Source organism: Myxine glutinosa, chromosome 13 (assembly GCF_964187855.1).
Source record: "Myxine glutinosa chromosome 13, kmMyxGlut1.1, whole genome shotgun sequence".
NCBI lineage: Eukaryota > Metazoa > Chordata > Myxini > Myxiniformes > Myxinidae > Myxine > Myxine glutinosa.
In genome coordinates, this window is record NC_136273.1 from 104531158 (window position 1) to 104556710 (window position 25553).

At 42.9% G+C, this 25553-nt stretch overlaps 1 protein-coding gene across 1 annotated transcript in view; it reads left to right on the plus strand.

The window, feature by feature from the left end:
- The window catches only part of LOC137439162 (complement C3), a 421636-nt gene that overhangs the window by 129080 nt on the left and 267003 nt on the right, over positions 1–25553 (plus strand). Inside the window, exon 18 of the mRNA XM_068134902.2 lies at positions 20020–20158. Within this exon, the coding sequence (XP_067991003.2) occupies positions 20020–20158 (139 nt within the window). The remainder of the gene's footprint in view (positions 1–20019; positions 20159–25553) is intronic.

Below are 25553 nucleotides of genomic sequence, written 5' to 3' on the forward strand. Positions count from 1 at the left end.
GGCCTCGGTGAAAGTTCCACGAGGTTTTCTCTTCTTTTTCTTTGTATCCCTTCATCCTTGGTTCAGGCCTCGGTGAAAGTTCCACCAGTTTTCCTCTTCTTTTTCTTTGTATCCCTTCATCCTTGGTTCAGGCCTCGGTGAAAGTTCCACCAGTTTTCCTCCTCTTTTTCTTTGTATCCCTTCATCCTTGGTTCAGGCCTCGGTGAAAGTTCCACGAGGTTTTCTCTTCTTTTTCTTTGTATCCCTTCATCCTTGGTTCAGGCCTCGGTGAAAGTTCCACCAGTTTTCCTCCTCTTTTTCTTTGCATCCCTTCATCCTTGGTTCAGGCCTCGGTGAAAGTTCCACGAGGTTTTCTCTTCTTTTTCTTTGTATCCCTTCATCCTTGGTTCAGGCCTCGGTGAAAGTTCCACCAGTTTTCCTCCTCTTTTTCTTTGTATCCCTTCATCCTTGGTTCAGGCCTCGGTGAAAGTTCCACCAGTTTTCCTCCTCTTTTTCTTTGTATCCCTTCATCCTTGGTTCAGGCCTCGGTGAAAGTTCCACGAGGTTTTCTCTTCTTTTTCTTTGTATCCCTTCATCCTTGGTTCAGGCCTCGGTGAAAGTTCCACCAGTTTTCCTCCTCTTTTTCTTTGTATCCCTTCATCCTTGTTTCAGGCCTCGGTGAAAGTTCCACCAGTTTTCCTCCTCTTTTTCTTTGTATCCCTTCATCCTTGGTTCAGGCCTCGGTGAAAGTTCCACCAGTTTTCCTCCTCTTTTTCTTTGTATCTCTTCATCCTTGTTTCAGGCCTCGGTGAAAGTTCCACCAGTTTTCCTCTTCTTTTTCTTTGTAGCCCTTCATCCTTGTTTCAGGACTTGGTGAAAGTTCCACCAGTTTTTCCTCTTCTTTTTCTTTGTATCTCTTCATCCTTGTTTCAGGACTTGGTGAAAGTTCCACCAGTTTTTCTTCCTCTTCTTTTTCTTTGTATCCCTTCATCCTTGTTACAGGACTTGGTGAAAGTTCCACCAGTTTTCCTCTTCTTTTTGTTTGTATCTCTTCATCCTTGTTACAGGACTTGGTGAAAGTTCCACCAGTTTTTCCTCTTCTTTTTCTTTGTATCCCTTCATCCTTGTTTCAGGACTTGGTGAAAGTTCCACCAGTTTTTCCTCTTCTTTTTCTTTGTATCCCTTCATCCTTGGTTCAGGCCTCGGTGAAAGTTCCACCAGTTTTTCTCTTCTTTTTCTTTGTATCTCTTCATCCTTGTTTCAGGCTTCGGTGAAAGTTCCACGAGGTTTTCTCTTCTTTTTCTTTGTATCCCTTCATCCTTGGTTCAGGCCTCGGTGAAAGTTCCACCAGTTTTCCTCTTCTTTTTCTTTGTATCCCTTCATCCTTGGTTCAGACCTCGGTGAAAGTTCCACCAGTTTTTCTCTTCTTTTTCTTTGTATCCCTTCATCCTTGGTTCAGGCCTCGGTGAAAGTTCCACCAGTTTTTCTCTTCTTTTTCTTTGTATCCCTTCATCCTTGGTTCAGGCCTCGGTGAAAGTTCCACCAGTTTTCCTCTTCTTTTTCTTTGTATCCCTTCATCCTTGGTTCAGACCTCGGTGAAAGTTCCACCAGTTTTCCTCTTCTTTTTCTTTGTATCCCTTCATCCTTGGTTCAGGCCTCGGTGAAAGTTCCACCAGTTTTTCTCTTCTTTTTCTTTGTATCCCTTCATCCTTGGTTCAGGCCTCGGTGAAAGTTCCACCAGTTTTCCTCTTCTTTTTCTTTGTATCCCTTCATCCTTGGTTCAGGCCTCGGTGAAAGTTCCACCAGTTTTTCTCTTCTTTTTCTTTGTATCCCTTCATCCTTGGTTCAGGCCTCGGTGAAAGTTCCACCAGTTTTTCTCTTCTTTTTCTTTGTATCCCTTCATCCTTGTTTCAGGACTTGGTGAAAGTTCCACCAGTTTTTCCTCTTCTTTTTCTTTGTATCCCTTCATCCTTGGTTCAGACCTCGGTGAAAGTTCCACCAGTTTTTCTCTTCTTTTTCTTTGTATCCCTTCATCCTTGGTTCAGGCCTCGGTGAAAGTTCCACCAGTTTTTCTCTTCTTTTTCTTTGTATCCCTTCATCCTTGGTTCAGGCCTCGGTGAAAGTTCCACCAGTTTTCCTCTTCTTTTTCTTTGTATCCCTTCATCCTTGGTTCAGGCCTCGGTGAAAGTTCCACCAGTTTTTCTCTTCTTTTTCTTTGTATCCCTTCATCCTTGGTTCAGGCCTCGGTGAAAGTTCCACCAGTTTTCCTCTTCGTTTTCTTTGTATCCCTTCATCCTTGGTTCAGGCCTCGGTGAAAGTTCCACCAGTTTTCCTCTTCTTTTTCTTTGTATCCCTTCATCCTTGGTTCAGACCTCGGTGAAAGTTCCACCAGTTTTTCTCTTCTTTTTCTTTGTATCCCTTCATCCTTGGTTCAGGCCTCGGTGAAAGTTCCACCAGTTTTCCTCTTCTTTTTCTTTGTATCCCTTCATCCTTGGTTCAGGCCTCGGTGAAAGTTCCACCAGTTTTTCTCTTCTTTTTCTTTGTATCCCTTCATCCTTGGTTCAGGCCTCGGTGAAAGTTCCACCAGTTTTCCTCTTCTTTTTCTTTGTATCCCTTCATCCTTGGTTCAGGCCTCGGTGAAAGTTCCACCAGTTTTCCTCTTCTTTTTCTTTGTATCCCTTCATCCTTGGTTCAGGCCTCGGTGAAAGTTCCACCAGTTTTCCTCCTCTTTTTCTTTGTATCCCTTCATCCTTGGTTCAGGCCTCGGTGAAAGTTCCACGAGGTTTTCTCTTCTTTTTCTTTGTATCCCTTCATCCTTGGTTCAGGCCTCGGTGAAAGTTCCACCAGTTTTCCTCCTCTTTTTCTTTGCATCCCTTCATCCTTGGTTCAGGCCTCGGTGAAAGTTCCACGAGGTTTTCTCCTCTTTTTCTTTGTATCCCTTCATCCTTGGTTCAGGCCTCGGTGAAAGTTCCACCAGTTTTCCTCCTCTTTTTCTTTGTATCCCTTCATCCTTGGTTCAGGCCTCGGTGAAAGTTCCACCAGTTTTCCTCCTCTTTTTCTTTGTATCCCTTCATCCTTGGTTCAGGCCTCGGTGAAAGTTCCACGAGGTTTTCTCTTCTTTTTCTTTGTATCCCTTCATCCTTGGTTCAGGCCTCGGTGAAAGTTCCACCAGTTTTCCTCCTCTTTTTCTTTGTATCCCTTCATCCTTGTTTCAGGCCTCGGTGAAAGTTCCACCAGTTTTCCTCCTCTTTTTCTTTGTATCCCTTCATCCTTGGTTCAGGCCTCGGTGAAAGTTCCACCAGTTTTCCTCCTCTTTTTCTTTGTATCTCTTCATCCTTGTTTCAGGCCTCGGTGAAAGTTCCACCAGTTTTCCTCTTCTTTTTCTTTGTAGCCCTTCATCCTTGTTTCAGGACTTGGTGAAAGTTCCACCAGTTTTTCCTCTTCTTTTTCTTTGTATCTCTTCATCCTTGTTTCAGGACTTGGTGAAAGTTCCACCAGTTTTTCTTCCTCTTCTTTTTCTTTGTATCCCTTCATCCTTGTTACAGGACTTGGTGAAAGTTCCACCAGTTTTCCTCTTCTTTTTGTTTGTATCTCTTCATCCTTGTTACAGGACTTGGTGAAAGTTCCACCAGTTTTTCCTCTTCTTTTTCTTTGTATCCCTTCATCCTTGTTTCAGGACTTGGTGAAAGTTCCACCAGTTTTTCCTCTTCTTTTTCTTTGTATCTCTTCATCCTTGTTTCAGGCCTCGGTGAAAGTTCCACGAGGTTTTCTCTTCTTTTTCTTTGTATCCCTTCATCCTTGGTTCAGGCCTCGGTGAAAGTTCCACCAGTTTTCCTCTTCTTTTTCTTTGTATCCCTTCATCCTTGGTTCAGACCTCGGTGAAAGTTCCACCAGTTTTTCTCTTCTTTTTCTTTGTATCCCTTCATCCTTGGTTCAGGCCTCGGTGAAAGTTCCACCAGTTTTTCTCTTCTTTTTCTTTGTATCCCTTCATCCTTGGTTCAGGCCTCGGTGAAAGTTCCACGAGGTTTTCTCTTCTTTTTCTTTGTATCCCTTCATCCTTGGTTCAGGCCTCGGTGAAAGTTCCACCAGTTTTCCTCTTCTTTTTCTTTGTATCCCTTCATCCTTGGTTCAGACCTCGGTGAAAGTTCCACCAGTTTTTCTCTTCTTTTTCTTTGTATCCCTTCATCCTTGGTTCAGGCCTCGGTGAAAGTTCCACCAGTTTTTCTCTTCTTTTTCTTTGTATCCCTTCATCCTTGGTTCAGGCCTCGGTGAAAGTTCCACCAGTTTTCCTCTTCTTTTTCTTTGTATCCCTTCATCCTTGGTTCAGGCCTCGGTGAAAGTTCCACCAGTTTTTCTCTTCTTTTTCTTTGTATCCCTTCATCCTTGGTTCAGGCCTCGGTGAAAGTTCCACCAGTTTTCCTCTTCGTTTTCTTTGTATCCCTTCATCCTTGGTTCAGGCCTCGGTGAAAGTTCCACCAGTTTTCCTCTTCTTTTTCTTTGTATCCCTTCATCCTTGGTTCAGACCTCGGTGAAAGTTCCACCAGTTTTTCTCTTCTTTTTCTTTGTATCCCTTCATCCTTGGTTCAGGCCTCGGTGAAAGTTCCACCAGTTTTCCTCTTCTTTTTCTTTGTATCCCTTCATCCTTGGTTCAGGCCTCGGTGAAAGTTCCACCAGTTTTTCTCTTCTTTTTCTTTGTAGCCCTTCATCCTTGGTTCAGGCCTCGGTGAAAGTTCCACCAGTTTTTCTTCCTCTGCTTTTTCTTTGTAGCCCTTCATCCTTGGTTCAGGCCTCGGTGAAAGTTCCACGAGGTTTTCTCTTCTTTTTCTTTGTATCCCTTCATCCTTGTTTCAGGCCTCGGTGAAAGTTCCACCAGTTTTCCTCTTCTTTTTCTTTGTAGCCCTTCATCCTTGTTTCAGGCCTCGGTGAAAGTTCCACCAGTTTTCCTCTTCTTTTTCTTTGTATCCCTTCATCCTTGTTTCAGGACTTGGTGAAAGTTCCACCAGTTTTTTCTCTTCTTTTTCTTTTTATCCCTTCATCCTTGTTTCAGGCCTCGGTGAAAGTTCCACCAGTTTTCCTCTTCTTTTTCTTTGTAGCCCTTCATCTTTGGTTCAGGCCTCGGTGAAAGTTCCACCAGTTTTCCTCTTCTTTTTCTTTGTAGCCCTTCATCCTTGTTTCAGGACTTGGTGAAAGTTCCACCAGTTTTCCTCTTCTTTTTCTTTGTATCCCTTCATCCTTGGTTCAGGCCTCGGTGAAAGTTCCACCAGTTTTCCTCTTCTTTTTCTTTGTATCTCTTCATCCTTGTTTCAGGACGAGGTGAAAGTTCCACCAGTTTTTCCTCTTCTTTTTCTTTGTATCTCTTCATCCTTGTTTCAGGACTCGGTGAAAGTTCCACCAGTTTTTTCTCTTCTTTTTGTTTGTATCCCTTCATCCTTGTTTCAGGCCTCGGTGAAAGTTCCACCAGTTTTCCTCTTCTTTTTCTCTGTATCCCTTCATCCTTGTTTCAGGCCTCGGTGAAAGTTCCACCAGTTTTCCTCTTCTTTTTGTTTGTAACTCTTCATCCTTGTTTCAGGACTTGGTGAAAGTTCCACCAGTTTTTCCTCTTCTTTTTCTTTGTATCTCTTCATCCTTGTTTCAGGACTTGGTGAAAGTTCCACCAGTTTTTCTTCCTCTTCTTTTTCTTTGTATCTCTTCATCCTTGTTACAGGACTTGGTGAAAGTTCCACCAGTTTTCCTCTTCTTTTTGTTTGTAACTCTTCATCCTTGTTTCAGGACTTGGTGAAAGTTCCACCAGTTTTTCCTCTTCTTTTTCTTTGTATCTCTTCATCCTTGTTTCAGGACTTGGTGAAAGTTCCACCAGTTTTTCTTCCTCTTCTTTTTCTTTGTATCTCTTCATCCTTGTTACAGGACTTGGTGAAAGTTCCACCAGTTTTTCCTCTTCTTTATCTTTGTATCTCTTCATCCTTGTTTCAGGCCTCGGTGAAAGTTCCACGAGGTTTTCTCTTCTTTTTCTTTGTATCCCTTCATCCTTGTTTCAGGACGAGGTGAAAGTTCCACCAGTTTTTTCTCTTCTTTTTCTCTGTATCCCTTCATCCTTGGTTCAGGCCTCGGTGAAAGTTCCACCAGTTTTTCTCTTCTTTTTCTTTGTATCTCTTCATCCTTGTTTCAGGCCTCGGTGAAAGTTCCACGAGGTTTTCTCTTCTTTTTCTTTGTATCCCTTCATCCTTGGTTCAGGCCTCGGTGAAAGTTCCACCAGTTTTCCTCCTCTTTTTCTTTCTATCCCTTCATCCTTGGTTCAGGCCTCGGTGAAAGTTCCACCAGTTTTTCTCTTCTTTTTCTTTGTATCCCTTCATCCTTGTTTCAGGCCTCGGTGAAAGTTCCACGAGGTTTTCTCTTCTTTTTCTTTGTATCCCTTCATCCTTGGTTCAGGCCTCGGTGAAAGTTCCACCAGTTTTTCTCTTCTTTTTCTTTGTATCCCTTCATCCTTGGTTCAGGCCTCGGTGAAAGTTCCACCAGTTTTCCTCCACTTTTTCTTTGTATCCCTTCATCCTTGGTTCAGGCCTCGGTGAAAGTTCCACGAGGTTTTCTCTTCTTTTTCTTTGTATCCCTTCATCCTTGGTTCAGGCCTCGGTGAAAGTTCCACCAGTTTTCCTCCTCTTTTTCTTTGTATCCCTTCATCCTTGGTTCAGACCTCGGTGAAAGTTCCACCAGTTTTCCTCCTCTTTTTCTTTGTATCCCTTCATCCTTGTTTCAGGCCTTGGTGAAAGTTCCACCAGTTTTCCTCTTCTTTTTCTCTGTATCCCTTCATCCTAGTTTCAGGACTTGGTGAAAGTTCCACCAGTTTTTCTTCCTCTTCTTTTTGTTTGTATCCCTTCATCCTTGTTTCAGGACGAGGTGAAAGTTCCACCAGTTTTTTCTCTTCTTTTTCTTTGTATCCCTTCATCCTTGTTTCAGGCCTCGGTGAAAGTTCCACCAGTTTTCCTCTTCTTTTTCTCTGTATCCCTTCATCCTTGTTTCAGGCCTCGGTGAAAGTTCCACCAGTTTTCCTCTTCTTTTTCTCTGTATCCCTTCATCCTTGTTTCAGGCCTTGGTGAAAGTTCCACCAGTTTTCCTCTTCTTTTTGTTTGTAACTCTTCATCCTTGTTTCAGGACGAGGTGAAAGTTCCACCAGTTTTTCCTCTTCTTTTTCTTTGTATCTCTTCATCCTTGTTTCAGGACGAGGTGAAAGTTCCACCAGTTTTTCCTCTTCTTTTTCTTTGCATCTCTTCATCCTTGTTTCAGGCCTCGGTGAAAGTTCCACCAGTTTTCCTCTTCTTTTTCTTTGTATCTCTTCATCCTTGTTTCAGGACGAGGTGAAAGTTCCACCAGTTTTCCTCTTCTTTTTCTTTGTATCTCTTCATCCTTGTTTCAGGACGAGGTGAAAGTTCCACCAGTTTTTCCTCTTCTTTTTCTTTGTAGCCCTTTATCCTTGTTTCAGGACTTGGTGAAAGTTCCACCAGTTTTTCTTCCTCTTCTTTTTCTTTGTATCCCTTCATCCTTGTTTCAGGACGAGGTGAAAGTTCCACCAGTTTTTTCTCTTCTTTATCTTTGTATCTCTTCATCCTTGTTACAGGACGAGGTGAAAGTTCCACCAGTTTTTCCTCTTCTTTTTCTTTGTATCTCTTCATCCTTGGTTCAGGACGAGGTGAAAGTTCCACCAGTTTTCCTCTTCTTTTTCTTTGTATCCCTTCATCCTTGTTTCAGGATGAGGTGAAAGTTCCACCAGTTTTCCTCTTCTTTTTCTTTGTATCCCTTCATCCTTGTTTCAGGACGAGGTGAAAGTTCCACCAGTTTTCCTCTTCTTTTTCTTTGTATCCCTTCATCCTTGTTTCAGGACGAGGTGAAAGTTCCACCAGTTTTTCTCTTCTTTATCTTTGTATCTCTTCATCCTTGTTTCAGGACGAGGTGAAAGTTCCACCAGTTTTTCTCTTTATCTTTGTATCTCTTCATCCTTGTTTCAGGACGAGGTGAAAGTTCCACCAGTTTTTCCTCTTCTTTTTCTTTGTATCTCTTCATCCTTGTTACAGGACGAGATGAAAGTTCCACCAGTTTTCCTCTTCTTTTTCTTTGTATCTCTTCATCCTTGTTTCAGGACGAGGTGAAAGTTCCACCAGTTTTTCCTCTTCTTTTTCTTTGTATCTCTTCATCCTTGTTTCAGGATGAGGCGAAATTTCCACCAGTTTTTCCTCTTCTTTTTCTTTGTATCTCTTCATCCTTGTTTCAGGATGAGGTGAAAGTTCCACCAGTTTTCCTCTTCTTTTTCTTTGTATCTCTTCATCCTTGTTTCAGGACGAGGTGAAAGTTCCACCAGTTTTTCCTCTTCTTTATCTTTGTATCTCTTCATCCTTGTTTCAGGACGAGGTGAAAGTTCCACCAGTTTTGCTCTTCTTTTTCTTTGTATCTCTTCATCCTTGTTTCAGGCCTCGGTGAAAGTTCCACGAGGTTTTCTCTTCTTTTTCTTTGTATCCCTTCATCCTTGGTTCAGGCCTCGGTGAAAGTTCCACCAGTTTTCCTCTTCTTTTTCTTTGTATCCCTTCATCCTTGGTTCAGACCTCGGTGAAAGTTCCACCAGTTTTTCTCTTCTTTTTCTTTGTATCCCTTCATCCTTGGTTCAGGCCTCGGTGAAAGTTCCACCAGTTTTTCTCTTCTTTTTCTTTGTATCCCTTCATCCTTGGTTCAGGCCTCGGTGAAAGTTCCACCAGTTTTCCTCTTCTTTTTCTTTGTATCCCTTCATCCTTGGTTCAGGCCTCGGTGAAAGTTCCACCAGTTTTTCTCTTCTTTTTCTTTGTATCCCTTCATCCTTGGTTCAGGCCTCGGTGAAAGTTCCACCAGTTTTCCTCTTCGTTTTCTTTGTATCCCTTCATCCTTGGTTCAGACCTCGGTGAAAGTTCCACCAGTTTTTCTCTTCTTTTTCTTTGTATCCCTTCATCCTTGGTTCAGGCCTCGGTGAAAGTTCCACCAGTTTTCCTCTTCTTTTTCTTTGTATCCCTTCATCCTTGGTTCAGACCTCGGTGAAAGTTCCACCAGTTTTTCTCTTCTTTTTCTTTGTATCCCTTCATCCTTGGTTCAGGCCTCGGTGAAAGTTCCACCAGTTTTCCTCTTCTTTTTCTTTGTATCCCTTCATCCTTGGTTCAGGCCTCGGTGAAAGTTCCACCAGTTTTTCTCTTCTTTTTCTTTGTAGCCCTTCATCCTTGGTTCAGGCCTCGGTGAAAGTTCCACCAGTTTTTCTTCCTCTGCTTTTTCTTTGTAGCCCTTCATCCTTGGTTCAGGCCTCGGTGAAAGTTCCACGAGGTTTTCTCTTCTTTTTCTTTGTATCCCTTCATCCTTGTTTCAGGCCTCGGTGAAAGTTCCACCAGTTTTCCTCTTCTTTTTCTTTGTAGCCCTTCATCCTTGTTTCAGGCCTCGGTGAAAGTTCCACCAGTTTTCCTCTTCTTTTTCTTTGTATCCCTTCATCCTTGTTTCAGGACTTGGTGAAAGTTCCACCAGTTTTTTCTCTTCTTTTTCTTTTTATCCCTTCATCCTTGTTTCAGGCCTCGGTGAAAGTTCCACCAGTTTTCCTCTTCTTTTTCTTTGTAGCCCTTCATCTTTGGTTCAGGCCTCGGTGAAAGTTCCACCAGTTTTCCTCTTCTTTTTCTTTGTAGCCCTTCATCCTTGTTTCAGGACTTGGTGAAAGTTCCACCAGTTTTCCTCTTCTTTTTCTTTGTATCCCTTCATCCTTGGTTCAGGCCTCGGTGAAAGTTCCACCAGTTTTCCTCTTCTTTTTCTTTGTATCTCTTCATCCTTGTTTCAGGACGAGGTGAAAGTTCCACCAGTTTTTCCTCTTCTTTTTCTTTGTATCTCTTCATCCTTGTTTCAGGACTCGGTGAAAGTTCCACCAGTTTTTTCTCTTCTTTTTGTTTGTATCCCTTCATCCTTGTTTCAGGCCTCGGTGAAAGTTCCACCAGTTTTTCCTCTTCTTTTTCTTTGTATCTCTTCATCCTTGTTTCAGGACTTGGTGAAAGTTCCACCAGTTTTTCTTCCTCTTCTTTTTCTTTGTATCTCTTCATCCTTGTTTCAGGACTTGGTGAAAGTTCCACCAGTTTTTCTTCCTCTTCTTTTTCTTTGTATCCCTTCATCCTTGTTACAGGACTTGGTGAAAGTTCCACCAGTTTTCCTCTTCTTTTTGTTTGTAACTCTTCATCCTTGTTTCAGGACTTGGTGAAAGTTCCACCAGTTTTTCCTCTTCTTTTTCTTTGTATCTCTTCATCCTTGTTTCAGGACTTGGTGAAAGTTCCACCAGTTTTTCTTCCTCTTCTTTTTCTTTGTATCTCTTCATCCTTGTTACAGGACTTGGTGAAAGTTCCACCAGTTTTTCCTCTTCTTTATCTTTGTATCTCTTCATCCTTGTTTCAGGCCTCGGTGAAAGTTCCACGAGGTTTTCTCTTCTTTTTCTTTGTATCCCTTCATCCTTGTTTCAGGACGAGGTGAAAGTTCCACCAGTTTTTTCTCTTCTTTTTCTCTGTATCCCTTCATCCTTGGTTCAGGCCTCGGTGAAAGTTCCACCAGTTTTTCTCTTCTTTTTCTTTGTATCTCTTCATCCTTGTTTCAGGCCTCGGTGAAAGTTCCACGAGGTTTTCTCTTCTTTTTCTTTGTATCCCTTCATCCTTGGTTCAGGCCTCGGTGAAAGTTCCACCAGTTTTCCTCCTCTTTTTCTTTCTATCCCTTCATCCTTGGTTCAGGCCTCGGTGAAAGTTCCACCAGTTTTTCTCTTCTTTTTCTTTGTATCCCTTCATCCTTGTTTCAGGCCTCGGTGAAAGTTCCACGAGGTTTTCTCTTCTTTTTCTTTGTATCCCTTCATCCTTGGTTCAGGCCTCGGTGAAAGTTCCACCAGTTTTTCTCTTCTTTTTCTTTGTATCCCTTCATCCTTGGTTCAGGCCTCGGTGAAAGTTCCACCAGTTTTCCTCCACTTTTTCTTTGTATCCCTTCATCCTTGGTTCAGGCCTCGGTGAAAGTTCCACGAGGTTTTCTCTTCTTTTTCTTTGTATCCCTTCATCCTTGGTTCAGGCCTCGGTGAAAGTTCCACCAGTTTTCCTCCTCTTTTTCTTTGTATCCCTTCATCCTTGGTTCAGACCTCGGTGAAAGTTCCACCAGTTTTCCTCCTCTTTTTCTTTGTATCCCTTCATCCTTGTTTCAGGCCTTGGTGAAAGTTCCACCAGTTTTCCTCTTCTTTTTCTCTGTATCCCTTCATCCTAGTTTCAGGACTTGGTGAAAGTTCCACCAGTTTTTCTTCCTCTTCTTTTTGTTTGTATCCCTTCATCCTTGTTTCAGGACGAGGTGAAAGTTCCACCAGTTTTTTCTCTTCTTTTTCTTTGTATCCCTTCATCCTTGTTTCAGGCCTCGGTGAAAGTTCCACCAGTTTTCCTCTTCTTTTTCTCTGTATCCCTTCATCCTTGTTTCAGGCCTCGGTGAAAGTTCCACCAGTTTTCCTCTTCTTTTTCTCTGTATCCCTTCATCCTTGTTTCAGGCCTCGGTGAAAGTTCCACCAGTTTTCCTCTTCTTTTTGTTTGTAACTCTTCATCCTTGTTTCAGGACGAGGTGAAAGTTCCACCAGTTTTTCCTCTTCTTTTTCTTTGTATCTCTTCATCCTTGTTTCAGGACGAGGTGAAAGTTCCACCAGTTTTTCCTCTTCTTTTTCTTTGCATCTCTTCATCCTTGTTTCAGGCCTCAGTGAAAGTTCCACCAGTTTTCCTCTTCTTTTTCTTTGTATCTCTTCATCCTTGTTTCAGGACGAGGTGAAAGTTCCACCAGTTTTCCTCTTCTTTTTCTTTGTATCTCTTCATCCTTGTTTCAGGACGAGGTGAAAGTTCCACCAGTTTTTCCTCTTCTTTTTCTTTGTAGCCCTTTATCCTTGTTTCAGGACTTGGTGAAAGTTCCACCAGTTTTTCTTCCTCTTCTTTTTCTTTGTATCCCTTCATCCTTGTTTCAGGACGAGGTGAAAGTTCCACCAGTTTTTTCTCTTCTTTATCTTTGTATCTCTTCATCCTTGTTACAGGACGAGGTGAAAGTTCCACCAGTTTTTCCTCTTCTTTTTCTTTGTATCTCTTCATCCTTGGTTCAGGACGAGGTGAAAGTTCCACCAGTTTTCCTCTTCTTTTTCTTTGTATCCCTTCATCCTTGTTTCAGGATGAGGTGAAAGTTCCACCAGTTTTCCTCTTCTTTTTCTTTGTATCCCTTCATCCTTGTTTCAGGACGAGGTGAAAGTTCCACCAGTTTTCCTCTTCTTTTTCTTTGTATCCCTTCATCCTTGTTTCAGGACGAGGTGAAAGTTCCACCAGTTTTTCTCTTCTTTATCTTTGTATCTCTTCATCCTTGTTTCAGGACGAGGTGAAAGTTCCACCAGTTTTTCTCTTTATCTTTGTATCTCTTCATCCTTGTTTCAGGACGAGGTGAAAGTTCCACCAGTTTTTCCTCTTCTTTTTCTTTGTATCTCTTCATCCTTGTTACAGGACGAGATGAAAGTTCCACCAGTTTTCCTCTTCTTTTTCTTTGTATCTCTTCATCCTTGTTTCAGGACGAGGTGAAAGTTCCACCAGTTTTTCCTCTTCTTTTTCTTTGTATCTCTTCATCCTTGTTTCAGGATGAGGCGAAATTTCCACCAGTTTTTCCTCTTCTTTTTCTTTGTATCTCTTCATCCTTGTTTCAGGATGAGGTGAAAGTTCCACCAGTTTTCCTCTTCTTTTTCTTTGTATCTCTTCATCCTTGTTTCAGGACGAGGTGAAAGTTCCACCAGTTTTTCCTCTTCTTTATCTTTGTATCTCTTCATCCTTGTTTCAGGACGAGGTGAAAGTTCCACCAGTTTTGCTCTTCTTTTTCTTTGTATCTCTTCATCCTTGTTTCAGGACGAGGTGAAAGTTCCACCAGTTTTCCTCTTCTTTTTGTTTGTATCTCTTCATCCTTGTTACAGGACTTGGTGAAAGTTCCACCAGTTTTTCCTCTTCTTTATCTTTGTATCTCTTCATCCTTGTTTCAGGCCTCGGTGAAAGTTCCACGAGGTTTTCTCTTCTTTTTCTTTGTATCCCTTCATCCTTGTTTCAGGACGAGGTGAAAGTTCCACCAGTTTTTTCTCTTCTTTTTCTCTGTATCCCTTCATCCTTGGTTCAGGCCTCGGTGAAAGTTCCACCAGTTTTTCTCTTCTTTTTCTTTGTATCTCTTCATCCTTGTTTCAGGACTTGGTGAAAGTTCCACCAGTTTTTTCTCTTCTTTTTCTTTGTATCCCTTCATCCTTGTTTCAGGCCTCGGTGAAAGTTCCACCAGTTTTCCTCTTCTTTTTCTTTGTAGCCCTTCATCTTTGGTGCAGGCCTCGGTGAAAGTTCCACCAGTTTTCCTCTTCTTTTTCTTTGTATCCCTTCATCCTTGTTTCAGGACTTGGTGAAAGTTCCACCAGTTTTCCTCTTCTTTTTCTTTGTATCCCTTCATCCTTGGTTCAGGCCTCGGTGAAAGTTCCACCAGTTTTCCTCTTCTTTTTCTTTGTATCTCTTCATCCTTGTTTCAGGACGAGGTGAAAGTTCCACCAGTTTTTTCTCTTCTTTTTCTTTGTATCTCTTCATCCTTGTTTCAGGACTCGGTGAAAGTTCCACCAGTTTTCTTCTTCTTTTTCTTTGTATCTCTTCATCCTTGTTTCAGGACGAGGTGAAAGTTCCACCAGTTTTCTTCTTCTTTTTCTTTGTATCTCTTCATCCTTGTTTCAGGACGAGGTGAAAGTTCCACCAGTTTTTCCTCTTCTTTTTCTTTGTATCTCTTCATCCTTGTTTCAGGACTCGGTGAAAGTTCCACCAGTTTTTTCTCTTCTTTTTGTTTGTATCCCTTCATCCTTGTTTCAGGCCTCGGTGAAAGTTCCACCAGTTTTCCTCTTCTTTTTCTCTGTATCCCTTCATCCTTGTTTCAGGCCTCGGTGAAAGTTCCACCAGTTTTCCTCTTCTTTTTGTTTGTATCTCTTCATCCTTGTTTCAGGACTTGGTGAAAGTTCCACCAGTTTTTCTTCCTCTTCTTTTTCTTTGTATCCCTTCATCCTTGTTTCAGGACTTGGTGAAAGTTCCACCAGTTTTTCCTCTTCTTTTTCTTTGTATCTCTTCATCCTTGTTTCAGGACTTGGTGAAAGTTCCACCAGTTTTTCTTCCTCTTCTTTTTCTTTGTATCTCTTCATCCTTGTTTCAGGACGAGGTGAAAGTTCCACCAGTTTTTCCTCTTCTTTTTCTTTGTATCTCTTCATCCTTGTTTCAGGACTTGGTGAAAGTTCCACCAGTTTTTCTTCCTCTTCTTTTTCTTTGTATCTCTTCATCCTTGTTTCAGGACTTGGTGAAAGTTCCACCAGTTTTTCTTCCTCTTCTTTTTCTTTGTATCCCTTCATCCTTGTTTCAGGACTTGGTGAAAGTTCCACCAGTTTTTCCTCTTCTTTTTCTTTGTATCTCTTCATCCTTGTTTCAGGACTTGGTGAAAGTTCCACCAGTTTTTCTTCCTCTTCTTTTTCTTTGTATCTCTTCATCCTTGTTACAGGACTTGGTGAAAGTTCCACCAGTTTTCCTCTTCTTTTTGTTTGTATCTCTTCATCCTTGTTACAGGACTTGGTGAAAGTTCCACCAGTTTTTCCTCTTCTTTATCTTTGTATCTCTTCATCCTTGTTTCAGGCCTCGGTGAAAGTTCCACGAGGTTTTCTCTTCTTTTTCTTTGTATCCCTTCATCCTTGTTTCAGGACGAGGTGAAAGTTCCACCAGTTTTTTCTCTTCTTTTTCTCTGTATCCCTTCATCCTTGGTTCAGGCCTCGGTGAAAGTTCCACCAGTTTTTCTCTTCTTTTTCTTTGTATCTCTTCATCCTTGTTTCAGGCCTCGGTGAAAGTTCCACGAGGTTTTCTCTTCTTTTTCTCTGTATCCCTTCATCCTTGGTTCAGGCCTCGGTGAAAGTTCCACCAGTTTTCCTCCACTTTTTCTTTGTATCCCTTCATCCTTGGTTCAGGCCTCGGTGAAAGTTCCACGAGGTTTTCTCTTCATTTTCTTTGTATCCCTTCATCCTTGGTTCAGGCCTCGGTGAAAGTTCCACCAGTTTTCCTCCTCTTTTTCTTTGTATCCCTTCATCCTTCGTTCAGGCCTCGGTGAAAGTTCCACCAGTTTTCCTCCTCTTTTTCTTTGTATCCCTTCATCCTTGTTTCAGGCCTCGGTGAAAGTTCCACCAGTTTTCCTCTTCTTTTTCTCTGTATCCCTTCATCCTAGTTTCAGGACTTGGTGAAAGTTCCACCAGTTTTTCTTCCTCTTCTTTTTGTTTGTATCCCTTCATCCTTGTTTCAGGACGAGGTGAAAGTTCCACCAGTTTTTTCTCTTCTTTTTCTTTGTATCCCTTCATCCTTGTTTCAGGCCTCGGTGAAAGTTCCACCAGTTTTCCTCTTCTTTTTCTCTGTATCCCTTCATCCTTGTTTCAGGCCTCGGTGAAAGTTCCACCAGTTTTCCTCTTCTTTTTCTCTGTATCCCTTCATCCTTGTTTCAGGCCTCGGTGAAAGTTCCACCAGTTTTCCTCTTCTTTTTGTTTGTAACTCTTCATCCTTGTTTGAGGACGAGGTGAAAGTTCCACGAGTTTTTCCTCTTCTTTTTCTTTGTATCTCTTCATCCTTGTTTCAGGACGAGGTGAAAGTTCCACCAGTTTTTCCTCTTCTTTTTCTTTGCATCTCTTCATCCTTGTTTCAGGCCTCGGTGAAAGTTCCACCAGTTTTCCTCTTCTTTTTCTTTGTATCTCTTCATCGTTGTTTCAGGACGAGGTGAAAGTTCCACCAGTTTTCCTCTTCTTTTTCTTTGTATCTCTTCATCCTTGTTTCAGGACGAGGTGAAAGTTCCACCAGTTTTTCCTCTTCTTTTTCTTTGTAGCCCTTTATCCTTGTTTCAGGACTTGGTGAAAGTTCCACCAGTTTTTCTTCCTCTTCTTTTTCTTTGTATCCCTTCATCCTTGTTTCAGGACGAGGTGAAATTTCCACCAGTTTTTTCTCTTCTTTATTTTTGTATCTCTTCATCCTTGTTACAGGACGAGGTGAAAGTTCCACCAGTTTTTCCTCTTCTTTTTCTTTGTATCTCTTCATCCTTGTTTCAGGACGAGGTGAAAGTTCCACCAGTTTTTCCTCTTCTTTTTCTTTGTATCTCTTCATCCTTGGTTCAGGACGAGGTGAAAGTTCCACCAGTTTTCCTCTTCTTTTTCTTTGTATCCATTCAACCTTGTTTCAGGACGAGGTGAAAGTTCCACCAGTTTTCCTCTTCTTTTTCTTTGTATCCCTTCATCCTTGTTTCAGGACGAGGTGAAAGTTCCACCAGTTTTCCTCTTCTTTTTCTTTGTATCCCTTCATCCTTGTTTCAGGACGAGGTGAAAGTTCCACCAGTTTTTCTCTTCTTTTTCTTTGTATCTCTTCATCCTTGTTTCAGGACGAGGTGAAAGTTCCACCAGTTTTTCTCTTTATCTTTGTATCTCTTCATCCTTGTTTCAGGACAAGGTGAAAGTTCCACCAGTTTTTCCTCTTCTTTTTCTTTGTATCTCTTCATCCTTGTTACAGGACGAGGTGAAAGTTCCACCAGTTTTCCTCTTCTTTTTCTTTGTATCTCTTCATCCTTGTTTCAGGACGAGGTGAAAGTTCCACCAGTTTTTCCTCTTCTTTTTCTTTGTATCTCTTCATCCTTGTTTCAGGATGAGGCGAAATTTCCACCAGTTTTTCCTCTTCTTTTTCTTTGTATCTCTTCATCCTTGTTTCAGGACGAGGTGAAAGTTCCACCAGTTTTCCTCTTCTTTTTCTTTGTATCTCTTCATCCTTGTTTCAGGACGAGGTGAAAGTTCCACCAGTTTTTCCTCTTCTTTATCTTTGTATCCCTTCATCCTTGTTTCAGGACTTGGTGAAAGTTCCACCAGTTTTTCCTCTTCTTTTTCTTTGTATCTCTTCATCCTTGTTTCAGGACGAGGTGAAAGTTCCACCAGTTTTTTCTCTTCTTTATCTTTGTATCTCTTCATCCTTGTTTCAGGACGAGGTGAAAGTTCCACCAGTTTTTCCTCTTCTTTTTCTTTGTATCTCTTCATCCTTGTTTCAGGACGAGGTGAAAGTTCCACCAGTTTTTTCTCTTCTTTATCTTTGTATCTCTTCATCCTTGTTACAGGACGAGGTGAAAGTTCCACCAGTTTTTCCTCTTCTTTTTCTTTGTATCCCTTCATCCTTGTTTCAGGACGAGGTGAAAGTTCCACCAGTTTTTCTTCCTCTTCTTTATCTTTGTATCCCTTCATCCTTGTTTCAGGACGAGGTGAAAGTTCCACCAGTTTTTCTTCCTCTTCTTTATCTTTTTATCCCTTCATCCTAGTTTCAGGACGAGGTGAAAGTTCCACCAGTTTTTCTTCCTCTTCTTTTTCTTTGTATCCCTTCATCCTTGTTTCAGGACGAGGTGAAAGTTCCACCAGTTTTTCTTCCTCTTCTTTATCTTTTTATCCCTTCATCCTAGTTTCAGGACGAGGTGAAAGTTCCACCAGTTTTTCTTCCTCTTCTTTATCTTTGTATCCCTTCATCCTAGTTTCAGGACGAGGTGAAAGTTCCACCAGTTTTTCTTCCTCTTCTTTATCTTTGTATCCCTTCATCCTTGTTTCAGGACGAGGTGAAAGTTCCACCAGTTTTTTCTCTTCTTTATCTTTGTATCTCTTCATCCTTGTTACAGGACGAGGTGAAAGTTCCACCAGTTTTTCCTCTTCTTTTTCTTTGTATCCCTTCATCCTTGTTTCAGGACGAGGTGAAAGTTCCACCAGTTTTTCTTCCTCTTCTTTATCTTTTTATCCCTTCATCCTTGTTTCAGGACGAGGTGAAAGTTCCACCAGTTTTTCCTCTTCTTTATCTTTGTATCCCTTCATCCTTGTTTCAGGACGAGGTGAAAGTTCCACCAGTTTTTCTTCCTCTTCTTTTTCTCTGTATCCCTTCATCCTTGTTTCAGGACGAGGTGAAAGTTCCACCAGTTTTTCTTCCTCTTCTTTATCTTTGTATCCCTTCATCCTAGTTTCAGGACGAGGTGAAAGTTCCACCAGTTTTTTCTCTTCTTTATCTTTGTATCCCTTCATCCTTGTTTCAGGACGAGGTGAAAGTTCCACCAGTTTTTCTTCCTCTTCTTTATCTTTGTATCCCTTCATCCTAGTTTCAGGACGAGGTGAAAGTTCCACCAGTTTTTTCTCTTCTTTATCTTTGTATCCCTTCATCCTTGTTTCAGGACGAGGTGAAACTTCCACCAGTTTTCCTCTTCTTTTTCTTTGTAGCCCTTCATATTTATAGCCTCTCAGCCTTGTTTCAGGCTAATATCAATAATTTTTTTTAATCTTTATATTTTTATGACTCCGCCTCCGAAGGTGGCCGGTGACATTGTTTTCGGGTTGTCCGTCCGTCCCTCCGTACGAGCTAAACCTTATTTTTCTCAGCAACCACATGTTCAATTGAGACGAAACTTTCAGGGTACGAGTGACACCCATGCAGAATGTTTTTATGATAACTGGAATAGAAGACCCGTCGCTTCGCTGGCGGAAATACCAGTCTTTGCTGCGATGGTTAATTTATGGGGGAAGAATAAAAAATATTCCTGGGAGATCCTGCTCTCCGTGCAGGGATAATCTACGTCACGTGTTGGCATTTGCAGTTTTCACACGCGTGTCCATGTACCCAGAAATATATATATATATATATATATATGTATATTTGTGTCACAAACACTCCCGGGAGTTACCTGAATCCACCGTAGTCGAATTTATTAAAATCCGTTCTCAAGTTATAACACGACAAACAAACAGACAGACACGGCTCCTTTTATAATATGGATTGTGACGTCCTCGGTCACGTGGTACGGCAGCCATCTTGGATTAAACGCAAATAATAACAAGAATTATCTCTCGGAAACCGCTGAATAGAAATATTTTAAACTTGGTACATTGTCAAGTACTCCCAATGGGGAACAAAAGCATGAAAATGATATCATAGGTGAAGTGGTATACCAGCCAAAAATGTTTTAATCGAATTTCTTATCCTAAAAATCTGAAATTGCATGCACATGATCTATGAACAATTTGTATTGAAATATTAAATTTATGACATCATCGGTCACATGGTTTTGCAGCCATATTGGATTTAACCTAAAACATTAAAAATACATTTTCTCCCAAACCACCAAATCAATCGACTCGAAACTTAAATGTGTCATTGACTAGGTATGGCGATTAACCCTTTGAGTACGGATGACGTCCAGTGCCGCAACCCGCGAAAACGTTTTGTGTACGGATGACGTTACTACACGTCATCGACTACACCTATAAATAGATCGTCAGTACGTGGTTGCATTCCCGTAATGCCAAATCAATCCCGTACCGGGGGTATTTTTATCAAAAAAAAATCCCGTACTCAAAGGGTTAAAAGATGATCACAAAAACATCATTGGTCACATGGTGTGGCAGGAAATATTGGATTGCAGGAAAAAATTAAAAAATTATATCTCTGAAACCGCTTACTCTATCGATGAGAAATTTTACAAATATCATCTGACAGCACTGTTGCATATAGTTTGAAAATGATGATGTCATAGGTCATGTGGTTTGGCAGCCATCTTGGATAGAAAAACGAACCTTATCCAATCAACACGAAACTTCACAAACGTGACCCCCTACCCATACATATGCAGAGTACACATTTTTTTCAGGTCATATGTCACGTGGTATGGCAGTCATATTAGCTTGACAGCCGTTTTTTAAAAATCCCTTTTCTGAAACCGCTTCACTGATTGATGTGAAACCTGTCATGACTGATGAAAATGTGATGCTCGAAAACAGCTGAAGGGAATTAAATCCAACTTGTTTATTTTTTGGACAGTAAACTAGGGCATCTACCAGTTGTGGGACTATGCGGAGGCATATTGGCGACACAGTCACATTGCTCTAGTTTCTCTCATTTTTCATTTTATTTGCAACTACTGTGCAAAATTTTTTTTTTGCAGGAATCATGCCATCAAGGGCAGGAGCGAGTCGTCGACCAGCATCTAGGCCTTCAGTTCCTAATGTGGATGAGCTGGGAGTGTTTATCGCCCGCTCCTTCTTCGCAACATCTTGGTTGTGGATGGAGACCGATCTCTCGAGGTTATTCTTCGAGTTTGTTTTACATGCTATTCTGTTTTACATGTCATGCTATTGCTATTTGTTAAGTACAGTAGTCAAGAGAGGAGGGCATAGGACTGGTATCCCAGCAGCTGTAGTTTCAAATCCAATTTGTTGGCTTGTTAGCGTTCCCGTCTGGACCCTTTATAATGTCTGCTGATGTTTTAAACCCAGGTTGAAACTCCATATCCCATATGTGTTGTACACCGCTCCTTTCCTATGCCAGGCGCTGCATGACGTCATTGCCGGGCACCGAAGGGGGCTCCGGTTTTTGTTTTTTTTCACTCCGGCTTCTTCTTTTTTTTTCTCTTTTTTTTGGGGGGTGGGGGGGGGGGGGGTTTGCATGCAAGATCGAGGCTCGTGTAAGAGCTAACATTGATGACCAAAAAAAACAACAAATGGACACATAAAACATATAATAAAGGGAGTGGGAGACGAGATGGAGAGAGAGAAGGAACCACACAAGTACAACAGTAGAGAACGAGGACATCGGGAGATCTGTGGAAGGGGCGAGAGCTTGGGGGGGAGGAGGCATGGGAAGTGGAAGGGGGTGGGTGGGAGAGGTATAAAACACATGGACACTGCTAGGACTTACAGGAAAGAAGTAGGTATGTCAAAAAAGTGGATATGGGGTGAATTAACAGGGGTAGAAAAGATCAAGGTTTTAGATGGGGGAAGAGAAGAGATGTTGGTGAACAGCTATTTTAAAGACCTGGAGGGAGGAGTAGGATTGAAGAGAGTGAGGGAGCTTGTTCCAGTGGTGGAAAAAAAGAGAAATGAAAGAGTGAAGGTGAGTAGAGTGTCTTGATTTTGGCAGTTTCACCAGAAGATGATTGCTGGCAGTTCTTATGTGATCTGCAGGAATATTTGGGGGACAGAGCACAGACAGAGTTGGGAGAGCAAGGCCGGAGAGGAGTCTGTAGAAGACAGATAGATCACCAACCTGCCTGCGATGAGTGAGTGAAAGGCCCTCAGAATCAGCTTCATCGCGGTAGATTCAAATGATTCTGAAAGCTTTGGTTTCTACAGCGTGAAGCTGCGCTAGGTGTGAGGCAGGAGCACCAGCCCAGAGGGGAGAGCAGTATTCCATTGAGCTGCGGATGAAAGCCTTGTATATGGTGAAGAGGTCAGGTGTGCCAAGGAAGGACTTTGCCCGACGAAGGATGCCCAGTCGGCGACTGGCTTTGGAGGCCATCTTGGAAATGTGGTTTTCCCAGGAAAGATCATTGCAGATAGTGAGACCCAAAAGCTTGAGTGTCAGAACTTCTTGGAGAGGATTGTTGAGAAAGTAGATGGGAGGGTTGTCCAGAGTCTTTTCTAAGAGACATAGTAAGAGTGTGAGATTTGTCAGGATTGAAAGACATGTTCCACTTGTTGCACCAGTTTAGTGATTTTGTCCAGGTCTGCAGAGAGTGAAGAGGCTGCTGCCTGCCGATCTGATGGTTGAGATATGGAGCTGCAGAGAGTGGAGTCATCAGCAAAGAGATAGAGAGGATTTTCCAGAGAGTCAGAAACATTGATGAATACCAAAAAACCACAGGGCCCAGAACACTGCCTTGAGGAACTCCAGCCTGAACAGGAAGGGGAGATGAGAGAAATCCATGTTGACTGCGACCAGAAAGGAAGTCTGCAAGCCATGCATGGAGATTTCCATGGATACCATAGGATGAGAGTTTGGTGAGCAGAGCGGGGTGGCAGACCGTATCGAAGGCACGTGATATGTCGAGGGAGACAGCTCTGATTTCCTGTTTGGCATTGAGGACCTCCATCCATTGTTGAGACAGCAGAAGCAGCATGTCCAGAGTAGAGTGACCAGGTCTGAATCCACATTGATGATCCAAGATCAAGAGAAACGATTTAATATCAGAAGCGATGATGGATTACATGACCTTGCTGATGATTGGGAGCAGGCTGATTGGTCTGTAGTTGCAAGGATCTGTTTTAGACCTTTTCTATGTAAAGTGGTAAGCAGAATGTAGATGACCTTGAGGAAAAGAGAGGGTGAAGAGAACAGAGAGAGGGTGTGCAAGAGCTACAGAGAGAGGGTGTGCAAGAGCTACAGAGCAGGATTTTAGGACCCGTGGGCTGATGCCGTCTGGTCCAGTTGCAGAATCAGAGTCGAGGTTTGATAGAAACTTCTCCACCTTGTCAGGAGAGAAGGACACAGAGTCCAGGAGCAGCTGGGTTTAATTGGGTAAGGTGGGTACAGAGAGAGATGGGTTTGGGACACAAGATTTTGAGGCAAACACAGAGTTGAGGCATTACGCTTTTTCACGTGCTGAGTCGGCTGTGTAGCTGTTTGAGGAAAGGGAGGGGATGGAGGGGGAACAAGCACCCAGAAACAGCACACCAGGATTTGGAAGAGGGAGACAGGTTTGAGGGTTCAGTCTTGAGATTAGAGAGATATTGTTTCCTGGCTTGCCTGAGGGTAGACACACATTTGTTCCTGGGTTTGTGAAAGGAACTGAGATTGCCTTCAGTTGGATTAGTCTTCCAAGAGGTAAAGGCAAGTTGTTTCAGGGCCACAGCCTCACCACAAGATTCTGTGTACCATGGATGGGAGGAAGGGTATGACAACTGAAGAGGAGATGGGATAAATCTGTGCATGAGGGAGAGCAGTTTACTTTGGAAAAATTCCCAGGAAGAATTGATGTCAGAGGCAGTAGAGATGGGAGACCAGTCCAGATGATTGATGGCTGCTTGAAGACCGTGGCATTCGGCCAGAGTGAAATGCCAGATTCGTCGACGCTGAGGAGGCTCTCTGAGAATGGCCAGAGAGATGTCCACTTTAACAAGCACATGATCAGAAGAACCGATTGGAGCAGAAGAAGAGCAGCAGACATTTGCAGGGAAGTTAGTCATAACCAAATCTAGAAGAGATGTACCGTTCGTTGACTGAGATCCGGGTCGGGAAATGGACAGATTGTGTCAGTCCCAATGTTTTTGTTTTTTTTGTTTTTTTGTTTTTTTTGTATACTGAATCGAGGCTCGTGAAAGAGCTAACATTAACTTCACAAACAAATCGACCAGACAAACAAAATACACAAAAAGAGGGAGCGGAAGACAAGATGGGGAGAAAAGGGGAAGCACACACACACAACATCCGAGAGCAGGGAGATGTGTGGAAGGGAGAGGGCCCGGGGGGAGGAGGCGTGGGAAGGGGGGGGGGGGGGAGGGAGAAGTATAAAGCACAAGGACACCAAGGACTTCCAGGACAAAAGTTGGTATTTCAAAAAGTGGAATTGGGGTGAAATTAGCGGGGGTAGAAAAGATCAAGGTTTTGGATGGGGGAAGATAAGAGATGGTGGTGAACAGCTGTTTTAAAGACTTGGAGGGTGGAGTGGGATTGAAGAGAGTGAGGGAGTTTGTTCCAGAGGTGGGAGAAAAGAGGAATGAAGGAGTGAAGGTGAGCAGAGAGTCTTGGTTTTGGCAGTTTAACCAAAAGAGGGTTGCAGGCAGATCTTGTGCGACCTGTAGGAATATTTGCGGGACAGAGCCCAGAGAGAGCTGGGGGGGGGGGCAAGGCCAGAGAGGAGTCGGTAGAAGACGGAAAGACCACCAACCTGCCTGCGGTGAGTGAGTGAGAGGCCCTTGGAGTCAGCTTCATCGCGGGAGATTCCAATGATTCTGAATGCTTTGGTTTCAACAGCGTGAAGGCGAGCTAGGTATGAGGCAGGAGCACCAGCCCAGAGGGGAGAGCAGTATTCCATTGAGCTGCGGATGAAAGCCTTGTATGTGGTGAGGAGCTCAGGTGTGCCAAGGAAGGACTTCGCACGACGGAGGATGCCCAGTCGGCGACTGGCTTTGGAGGCCAGATTTGAAATGTGGTTTTTCCAGGAAAGGTCATGGCAGATAGTGAGACCCTAAAGCTTGAGTGACAGAACTTCTTGGAGAGGATTATTCAGAAAGTGGATGGGAGGGTTGTCCAGTCGGTCTTTTCGGAGAGACATCGTAAGAGTGTGAGATTTGTCAGGATTGAAAGACATGTTCCACTTGTTTGCCCAGTCTGTGATTTTGTCAAGGTCTGTAAAGAGTGAGGAGGCTGCAGACTGCCGATCTGAGGGATGAAGAATGGAGCGACAGAGAGTAGAGTCGTCAGCAAAGAGATAGAGAGGATTTTCAAGAGAGTCAGAGAGATCATTGATGAAGACCAGAAAAAGCACAGGGCCCAGAACACTGCCTTGGGGAACTCCAGCCTGAACAGGAAGAGGAGATGAGAGAAACCCATTCAGGGCCACACGTTGACTACGACTAGAGAGGAAGTCCGCCAGCCATGCGTGGAGATTTCCATGGATACCAAAAGAGGAGAGTTTGGTGAGCAGAGCGGGGTGCCAGACCGTATCGAAGGCACGTGATATGTCAAGGGAGACTGCTCTAATTTCCTGTTTGGCATTGAGGACCTCCATCCATTGTTGAGAAAGCAGAAGCAGCATGTCCAGAGTGGAGTGTCCAGGTCTGAAACCAAATTGATTATCAGAGATCAAGCCATTGGAGAAGCGGAAAGCTTTCATATCTGAAGCAATGATGGATTCCATGACTTTGCTGATAATTGGGAGAAGGCTGATTGGTCTGTAGTTGCTGGGATCTGTTTTTGCACCTTTTTTGTGCAAAGCGGTGATGTTGGCAGATTTCCAAGCAGATGGAAGATGACCTTGAGCAAAAGAGAGGGTGAAGAGAACAGAGAGAGGGAGTGAAAGAGCGGAAGAACATGATTTTAGGACCCGTGGGCTGATGCCGTCAGGTCCAGTTGCAGAATCAGAGTCGAGGGTTGACAGAAACTTTTCCACCTTGTCAGGAGGAAAGGACACAGAGTCCAGGAGCAGCTGGGTACGACTGGGTACGGTGGGTACAGAGAGGGATGGGTTTGGGACACAAGATTTAGAGGCAAACACAGAGTTGAGGCATTCAGCTTTTTCACGTGCGGAGTCAGCCGTGTGGCCATTTAAGGTGAGGGAGGGGATGGAGGGGGAACAAACACCAGAAACAGATTTCACCAGATGCCACCAGGATTTGGAAGAGGGAGACAGATAAGAGAGTTCGGTCCTGAGGATGGAGAGATATTGTTTCCTGGCTCTCCTGAGGGTGGACACACACTTGTTTCGGGCTTTGTGAAAGGAAATGAGATTTCCTTCTGTTGGATTTGCTTTCCAGGAGACGAAAGCAAGTTGTTTCTGGGCAACAGCCTCACCACAAGATTCCGTGTACCATGGACGGGAGGAAGGGTATGACAACTGAAGACGAGAAGGGATAAATCTGTGCATGAAAGAGAGCAATTTACTTTGGAAGTCCTTTGCTGAGGCGCCATGGCTGGTGAGAGAGGTATACTCAGCCAGCTGGCATGATGACAGTTGAAGTCACCACATATGAGGAAGAGAGA